Here is a 9,937-nt window from a genome sequence, read left to right on the forward strand (position 1 = left end):
TTTATTTAATTCAGTAATGAAATTAATTTGGAATTTCTGGCATACTGCCTTCTCAGGTTTCTGTGACTCATTTGCTGAGAAAGTGTGATTCAAGAGACTAGAATCATTTTTTCTCATTTGCTAAAACTCATGTTTTGACTATGGGCAAGTTTTCATGGCAGATTTAAAACAAATATTCTGTGATAATATTTGGAAGCTGGGTGATGTCTAACCTTACATAACTAAGACTAAATGTAAGTTTCTAAGTTCATGGACTTTATAGTTATGAAATATATGTCATTTAGGAATAGTAGTTTAGTTTTTCTTATATTTTTAGTTTAACTCTTGCACTGCTAATTCTGATCTCTGGACAACTAATTGCAATTAGAAGTGAAATCTCTGGTGTTTTATTAATTCAATAATAGAAACTAAATTATATTAATATTTAGGTTTAGAAAGCACATTTACAAATAATTTAAAAATACTTCTTAATATTATTCCTAGAGAAGAAATAGTGAGTCTATAATCTGTATGGTGCAGGGTTTATGACATTTATAGCTTAATGCACTCCCTTCCAAGATGTAAAATATAATCTCATAGTTCAAATTGATACAGTGATATAATGATTACCCAATATAAGCTGAATCTTTTTGTTTGGAAGGAAACTTAAAAATCACTTTTCTGGGTTTTTGCTTTGAAATTAAATTGTGAGGGGGTATTTTTCCTTAGAAATATAAGATGCTGATTTATCAGATAATCCTGCAGATAACATACACATATTTTAATTTGTGATGTGTTTCTCATTACACTGTCCTGCTTTTCTGACTTTCGTTAAATGCTTAGAAAAATCAGTTAACAGGTTTTCAGGAAAAGAAAGTAATTTTATCAGCCTATTTCATCTATATAGGAAAGACCTTCATATTTTTTATCTCACTTTGAATTTTGTCTTACATCTTTCCAACTCAAGATAGTATGTAGTCTTACACAATCGGCTGTATCCAACTTTCTGTCATTAGAAGAACTGAGCGAAAAATCATTCCAAAGCTGTTCTTGGAAAGAAATCTGTGCTAAAATTACCGGAACTACAAAATAAATAAAGAGCAAATTATTTCTTTAAAAACCTACCAAATGATATTGTATGGTCTTTATTCTTGACTCTATTTTTTTTTAAGTGTGTGCCTAGTTTACATCTTTTATATATTGGACTTTTTTTCCACTCATAACCTTTTGTAATCTGGTTGACATGTCACTTTTCTATCATATCACTGTGTGGAAAATATATTCTTTGCGGGGAAGAATTATTTTAACCATCTCCAGAGTTCTTGACTTCCCTAGCTAGTCATATTTAATCCATTATTCCACTCCCAGAACTAGTGATTAGTAGCCAGGCTCCCAGATCCCCACCAGGAGGCAGCACTGGACCCTGCCTTGCCTTGTGTCTGTCCCACCAAGTGTTCTCCACCTTCATACAGTACTTATGATTCTTGGTATTTTCTTAGACTTTATAGGGCTTAGTAAGTATTCAGTAGGTGGTAGCTGTGCTGGTATTGTGCTACATCTCAGGTTTAACAGTTTTGTGTTACTAAATCTTGTCTTCAGTGGTGATTTGTTTTACCATTTCAAATGCCTTATGTTTATTATGAACAAGGATTCCTTAACCTTGGAAAATCTTAAGAGGCAAACAAACTAGCAATCATTGAGCACTATGGCATATCAGGCATGAAACCAGATACCACACAATCTAAAACAGCAAATAGACAAGAAGACACTATAGACACTTCTCAAAAGAAGACATACAAATGTCCAACGAATACCTAAAAAAAAATGTGCAATTCATTATCATCAGACAAATGCAGGTGAAACACCACAGTGAGATAGTATTGCACTCCAGTTAGAATTGCTATCCATAAAAAGACAAGAAATAACAAATGCTGGCAAGAATGCAGAGAGAGGGGAACTCTTATATACTCTTATAAGAATATAATTTAATATAGCCATTGTGGAAAATAGTCTGGTTTTTCCTCAAAAGACTAAAAATAGAACTACCATATGATTTGTCAATTCCATTAATGGGTATATAGCCAAAGGAGATGAAATATTTATACCCCAAAGATAGTTGTTGAACCCATATTTATTGCAGCACTATTTACAATAGCCAAAATATGGAATCAAACCTAGAGGCCCCTCGCGGGATGAATGAATAAAGAGATTGTGGTATATTTATAAATGGAAAACTACTCATCTATAAAAAGGATAAAATCTTGTCATTTGTAGCAACATGGATGGAATTAGAGAACACAGAAAGACAAAGAACACATATTATTTCGCATTTATAAAAAACGGTAAGTCAGCCAGGCTTGGTGGCACATATCTATAATCTCAGTAACTTGCAAGGTAAAGGCAGGAGGATCACAAGTTCAAGGCCAGACTCAGCAACACAGCAAGACCTGTTTCAAACTTTAAATAAATTTTTATATATTAATAATTATAATAAAAAGATAAAATAGTTATAAAACAATAAAAGTGCAGTAATTGGGATTTTTAAGTGCTTCGTTTTTGCAGTTATAAATGGTGGCTTAGAGGGATTCAGTCATAATTATACAAAGATTCCATGCTGTGTCAATTATATTATGCAAGCTTGCCATAAAAACAACAAAAAGATTTGCTGATAGTGACTGAAGCTAAACTGTGGAATACCCGAAAGTGACTTCAATAATGTAACTCCTGTGATACTGTGACAGGAGAATTGATGGCTAAGGTACGAGAGGCAAATGAGGTTAAATATTGAGTGATCTCGAGGGATACCATGAAAACCCTAATATACATGTATTTATACAAATACAACATATAATACGTTAATATGTTAGTCTCTTTTTGATGCTATAAGAAGATTCCTGAAATTGAGCAATTGATAAAGATTAGAAATGTGTTTGGCTCTTGGCTCTGGAGTCTGGGCAGTCCAGCAACATGGCAAAAGCATCTTTTTGTCATAATAACATGACAGAGGACATTGCATGGTGAGATTGATCTAGTATGCTGGTTTGGGTCTCTCTTCCTCTTCTTAAAAGCCCACTACTGCCATTATGGGGGCCCATTCTCATGACCTCATCTAGTCCTAATTACCTCCCAAGGGTTCCTCCTCCAAATAACATCAGAATATGAATTCGGGGACCAAATTTCCAACATGTGAACATTTGGGGACACATTCAGATCATGGCAGTTACATTCATTGAAACATAGGCATAAATACAGTATACTTAATTTTTTAAAATTACAATAATACCTTATGTGTCTTAAACTGTAACAGATCCAATACTAGTAATTTGTATTTAACCTCTCTTATCTGCTAAAAGAATTAACAGTCTTTGTCTTCCCTGATTTCAACCACATATTTTGTTTTCCAACAACAAAAGATAAATTTATATTGTTTCAGAAAATAGGCAAAGGTAGTTTATTTTGCCTGTGTCTGTGATTTTGATGATTCAGAATCATTTCATATTGCATGCTTCCTTTTCTGGATATAGTAATTAGCAATCCAGATGGCTAATATATAAACAATTTAAGTTATGCTTAGTTAAATTATTTATTATAGCCCAGGAGGTTCCTAGCTCACTTTAGTACCCGTGACCATCTGTTTATGGCTTTGCACGTTACCGTCTGCAAGTTTGTGCTTTCAGTTTCTTTACAGGTCACAGTCCCCACCTCCCTTATACATGTGGAGGACACTTGCTTCTAAGGCTGTATTAACCATTGCACCTCTCAAGACTCTGTTGCAAAACCTTGGTAATCCCGGCTTGCCTTCAATTTTACCTTTCTTTTTATTCCTAATTCAGTTGTCCCCTTGCTATTGCTCTTATCAAAAGTATTCTATAAGTTGAAACTTGTAGAATAAAGATTAAGAACATGAGCTGAGTGGGGGCTGTGTATGTGGCTAATTGATCCTGGACAAGAGTTTCCACCTCAGTTTCCTTACTTATAAAATGAACTATGCATGAGATAAAATATAACCCATTTAGTACCCTGCCTGGCATTCCATTAAGTACTGGTCACTATTCTTATTATTCACATTTTTGGAAAAAAAATTCTTACAACTGTAGGTAGGCATATTTAAAGGGAAAGTTTGACTACTATTTCTAGAGTTTCACATGGGTCTTTTGGAAGGAGTATCTGTTTTAATTTAAGCAGCTGATTATTTAGGTGAAAGCAGATATCACAATAAAATGTGTGTAGCTGTTACAACATGGTTGTTTGGGGTTTGCTTTCAGTCTACCTCACGGGATCCTGATTGAAACTTTGGATCCCAAATAGCTGAAGGAAAGTTTCTCTCGATGCTGGTCTGAGTTCTTTTCTGTTGCTCCTGGTTACTTGTTATACTGTGATCACTTTGGAACCTAGCTGTCACATCTGTCATTGTTCCACATGGGTCAGGCCAGTCCACATACGCAGTCTCTGGGGAGAAAGACCAAACACTGACACTCCCATATCAACCCGTGTTGTAGACTGTATGTGTGTTCCTCCCAGCAGCCTGTGAGCTAGGCCAGTCTTCCTGATTTTATGCAGTTTACAGTTTCTGAATCAAAAATCATCTATTTTTTTTTAATATGAGTATAGTGAGGCAACCAATGGAACAAATGAATATGATTAATCTGGATTGTCTTGAAAATTCAGGGCAAATAGCTGCTATGGTTACAGTGTCATGTGGTTATAATGTAGAGATAGAGATACTTTGTGAAGGCTTAATCTTGCACATAAATCTACAGACCTGCCAGTGGGATTCAAGTGTCTCTCTCTCTCCCCCCTTCTATCTCTCTCTCTCTGTCTGTGTGTGTGTGTGTGTGTACTGCTTCTGTATGAAAAAAACTGTAGACATACACTCACACCACCCTGTTTTGACGATAGCGCAGATTTAACATGCACTCACATAAATCCTTAGCATATGAACCAATTCAGAAGTAACTGTGCAGCTGCTTGATTGGCCCAAACATCTTGTTTCCAATTCCTTTAAAAGAAGCTTTTACTAAAGTCCGTGGAAGAAGTAATTCAAGGCTCTTTAATATATTTTGGTTTGCAAAGAGAATCTCAAACTGTTCTAGTTGGTTAGTGTATATCCTTATAAAACCAAATATCCCATTCATAGTCTCTTGTTATGCATCCTTGAATTATCTTCCATGATTTTTATAGTATATTTTATATGCTTATAGTAGTATTTTATAATCATTTAATTCCATGTAATTTACGGTAATTGTTTCCAAAGTGAGCAAACCCCTTCTGTAAAAATCACACATGAAATAGAATATTTATTCACATATGAAAGGGATCCTTCAATTTACTTTTTTCTTCTTTCTCAGTGTCATTTGATTACAGAATTAACAGTCTCATAAAGCCTCAACAAATATATACAAAGTACAAAGTAGAGTCTTCTCTCACCTCCTTGCCGCTCCCCACCTCAAAGAGTAACCGCTGTTTATAGTTCAAGTATTCCCTGGCAGCAGATGTTTTTCTGTGCCTGTGCAGACATATAGATGTCTTCTTGGACATTGGAGCATTGCTGTTTGGAAAAAAAAAAAAAATTTAGTTTGACGATGTTAGTCATTATGCTTAAAGGGAGTGATTTTAATAAACACTGACAGGTCATTTTGTGGTAAGCCAGCTTTTCAAGTTACTAGTTTGAAAGAATAGTATTTTATAACAGGTGTAAAAATCAAAGGTGTTTTGTGAAATATTTTGCTCTTGATTTTCTGTATTTTGCAGTGTCCATGGATAATTTGTTTACAGACACTGCAGTATTCAAGGAAGATGGAAAAAACAGCCTGTGTCAGCTAAAGAAATAAAACTGTTAATCCCAAATTGACAATTGAAAGCCCTTTAAAGTTACTTGTTACTCTCAAGAAACAATTCATCCAATCTGTCATCTCATTCCAGCTTATTAGTAGTGGAATCTCTCAGGTGACTCTTTCAACAGTTGGTGTTGAGTTCTAAAGTTGTTCGTAGAGATTCCCTGTTGCTAAGAAATACAACAATTATTTGGTGTTTGATACTGTAAGTCACAGTGGTTAACAGGGCTGAAGGGAGGTCTGTAAATGTCCCATTTTTTCTCTTTGGAGCTGATCTGTCCCATTTCCGTGTCCTTTCTGCCTTGGTACACTTGTCACAGGAAAAAAAAAAACTGTACAGTGGCTAGAAATTAAGCCTCAGATGTCGGGATTTCCTTATGTAAAAATATCAGCTCAAATGAAAAATTAAAAATAGTAAAACATGTAAGAAAACATAGGCCTCCTCAAATCCTTTGTGAATCAAGACAGTGTATAAAATATATGAATCAAAACCAAGAGTTTTATTTAGGTAATTGATGTGAATAGTAAAATTAATATTATTTTCTATAGTTTAATCATGTCTCTCTTTTTAGTTTATCTTTTTAAAAATTTCATTTATTTTCAAATTTGAGTGTTTTATTTATCTAACATTTTATACCCCTAAAAATAATTTTCTATGCTCTTCTACTGGAATGAGGACTTCACATGTTTGAACTAGATCTCTAGCTTTATGGAGTTCCTGATCTCTAAGGAAGAGGGATAATTTGGTCACTGCAATGAACCATGCCCAAGATCAGTGCTGTGGGAATTCAAGCAGAAGGAGCCTTTCCTCATCTATGGTGCACAACTGGGAGGTGCTATAGAGACTGGCTTTCCAGGGCCAGGACCTTTAAGCGAATGCCTGAGAGTCAGACACACGTCAGTCAGGCAGAGAGTAGTGAGCTTGGGAAGTGAGTGGCCAGAGACTAGCAGCATCTGCAAAGTCCTGGCCATGAGAGAGATAAGGACACAGTCAGGAATCTGATAGAAGTTTAGTCTGGCTGGAGCATAGTGGAGTTATAGAAATTTATTATGAAAGTAATACATGCTCATTTTTTAAATTAAAAAAATAGCAAACAGGAAAATATGCATCGTCACTAATTTCAAGCTGCAGTTAACTTCTGTGAACCTTTTGCTGTCGTCATGCCTTACATTTATAGTCATAAGAAACACATGTGATCTTCATTTGGCTCAGATAATAGACGTATAAAGATATAAGATGCCTGTACATATATGAAAACATTTTAGGTCAGGTTGGGATCATGCCAGCATGCTACTTGTTACCTGCTTTTTTTCCCACATTATAGTATGCTTAGATATTTTTAATATCCTTAGATGTCATTTTATTTTAAATGAATTATTTTTAAGTTGTAATGTTTTATTTTTATGAATACCAATGTATTTTTAAAGTTGACCATCTCAATTTTTCTCGGCAGGAAGAATGTTTCTTGAACCTCGAGGCTCCTATATCCAGAGTGTGTGGGTATGACACACCGTTTCCTCACATTTTTGAGCCATTTTACATCCCAGATAAATGGAAGTGCTATGATGCCCTTCGGAAAATGATCAACTACTGACCACATAGGTAGGTGCCCTGTATTGTGAGAAAGTTAACGTTAGTCCCTGACATTCATGTACTGTTACCCATGGATCAATAGTCGTCCTTGTGTTACATTCTGATAAACAGCAACTTTCAGAACAAAATGTCTACTTTGTAAAATAAATCTTTACTAGTATGTTCACATTTAATAGAAACATGTCAAGCAGATGTATATATGTGATTTCTAGAAAGCATTATTCAGATTTTATCTTTATTTCTGTATACTTTTCTGACTATTTAAAATATTCACGAATAGGTATAATTTCTATTATTATTATTATTATTATTATTATTATTATTATTATTATTTTGTTTTTTATTTTTTGGTGCTGGGGGTCAAACCCAGGGCCCTGTGCATGCAAGCCAAGCACTTTACCAACTGAGCTATACCTCCAGGCCAAATTTCTGTTATTTGGAAGTGCCCCCTCAAACACCATTAGCTTAGGCTCTAGTTATTCATATGATGATTTATAACATTCTGAAATTCACCCTTATATTATCTGGAGAAAACATTTGTTGAGTAGAATACCTCAATTTCAGGAAATTTCAACTAAGGAAAAAACTCACTGCTACTATCACTACTATTTTCAGATCCTTTTTGGCAAATGAATGCTTTTTAAATTTTGAATAACAGATGATATTTATTCATAATGATTTTTGAAGTCATGCTTATCAGCCCCTTCAGCAGTGTCATTCTAACAGAAATAAATAACATTAAGAATTATTAAATTAGGTTTTCTGGGTTTTAATATAGATGTTGCTATCACAGACACTCTGATTTTGAAATGTTTCAAAATGAGTAGATAAAATTAGATACTTTACATTTTAAACTGTAAGTTGACCAAAACATAATAGTAATACATTTTGAATAACCATAATTTTTCAGAAGAACAGGCTCTAAAATAATATTCTCCATACGTTTTAAAGATAAAGAATGTTGTAATTCTTGAGTTCTGTATATGTATTATAAAGCTAGTTCACCTAAAATCAGAGAGAGATGTCTTTACATTGGTACAAATACAGAACATAATGCCCATCATGTGCCACTGTTATTATAATCCCCATATTTTTTGCATCTCTTTTGATAGAATGTTGTTATAAGTGTAGATTTGGGCTGTTAGACCTCATATCCCAGTATTCTCTCAGAAGTGCAGGTGTAGATGTTATATTTCTGATGCCTCTTGCTGCCTGGGAGAGCAGCTGGCTACTACATACAGTAAGCTACACTTAGAACTGATGAGAGAGCTTCCTCACTTTTGACTGTCCATATCATTCCCTTCCATGGGCCATCCAAATGGCAAATCAAGGTCGTAGTGGTGGCAGCCACATGCTGGTTTTAAATATGATTTTCCTCCTCCTCCATATTCTCTTCATCCCCCTCCCCCTCCTCCTCCTCCTCCTCCTCCTCCTTCCCACCTCCTCTTCCTCTTTTCTTCTTCTTCTTCTGTGGTACTGGGGATCAAACCCAGGGACTCATACATGCCAGGCAAGTGCTCCACTATTGAACTACACCCACATTTGTTTTTAGACATAAGCAAAGAGTTTAAACCTATATATATATAGAGAGAGTTTAAACCTATGATAGAAGAATAGCTTTTCTGTGCTAGAAATTAAATAGGATATTAAAGTATTTGTGCATACAACTGAGAATGTTTTTAATTGTTTCTGATTTCTTTTACAGAAAAAAGGGAAGATTATGACTACACACAGAAATATTTTTTTGAATTTTTATATTTTCTCAGACCTATATCTTCTTGAATATAGTTTTTATGAAATGAACAATCATGGATATTGACTAAAGAATTATAAATTAATTATTATATTAACAGAAATGAATTGATAATTTCTATTTAGAGCATTTCTGATTAATATCTTAAAATGTTCCACATGGTAATAATAATAAATTCAGCTTAATTCCATCTGTAAGTATCAGGTGTGACACAGTATTCAATAAAGCAAAGTCAATTCATCTTCAGGTTGGGTCTGTCTTCTTTTTTCCTTTAATAAAAAGGAATTTTGTTACAGGTTGTTAACTTGCTATTTAAATCTGAATTAAAATGAACTATTTACTCTAGAAATGCTGATGCTTCAACTTTATTATATGTGGTTTAGTTCTTTATGGCCAAAATGTTTGGATATTGGCAAGAATTTTGGAATATTTTTCCCTCTTTTCTCAACAAGGTTACTGGTGGAAGGACCACATCTCCAGATTGCGGTGGGGGAGGATCATCCCTGAGCCTCATTCCCATACTCTGGGAGATAGACAGCCTGATCCTGTTTGCTATAATATTGACTGGCTTTAGCTATGGTTGTAGGTTTTTTGTTTTGTTTTGTTTTTTTCTTTGATGTTTCAAAGCAGACATTTTTCCATGTTTCTTATATTATTGTGTAGATAAAAAGAAAAACATTACAATAAAGTTTTACTCAGCTATAAAGAAGTATGAAATTATGGCATTTGCTGGTAAATGGATGGAAATGGAAAACATCAAGCTAAGTGAAATAAGCC

At 34.4% G+C, this 9,937-nt stretch overlaps 1 protein-coding gene across 2 annotated transcripts in view; it reads left to right on the plus strand.

Moving 5' to 3' along the window:
* Bckdhb (branched chain keto acid dehydrogenase E1 subunit beta) overlaps positions 1 to 7,416 on the plus strand; it is a 191,474-nt gene extending 184,058 nt beyond the window's left edge. For both annotated transcript variants that reach the window (XM_015498944.2, XM_048801570.1), the window contains one exon: positions 7,268 to 7,416. In XM_015498944.2, coding sequence (XP_015354430.1) covers positions 7,268 to 7,408 — 141 coding nt within the window. In that variant the 3' untranslated portion in view covers positions 7,409 to 7,416. The remainder of the gene's footprint in view (positions 1 to 7,267) is intronic.
* The last annotated feature ends 2,521 nt before the right edge of the window (positions 7,417 to 9,937 follow it).

Source organism: Marmota marmota, unplaced genomic scaffold (assembly GCF_001458135.2).
Source record: "Marmota marmota marmota unplaced genomic scaffold, marMar, whole genome shotgun sequence".
NCBI classification, from domain to species: domain Eukaryota; kingdom Metazoa; phylum Chordata; class Mammalia; order Rodentia; family Sciuridae; genus Marmota; species Marmota marmota.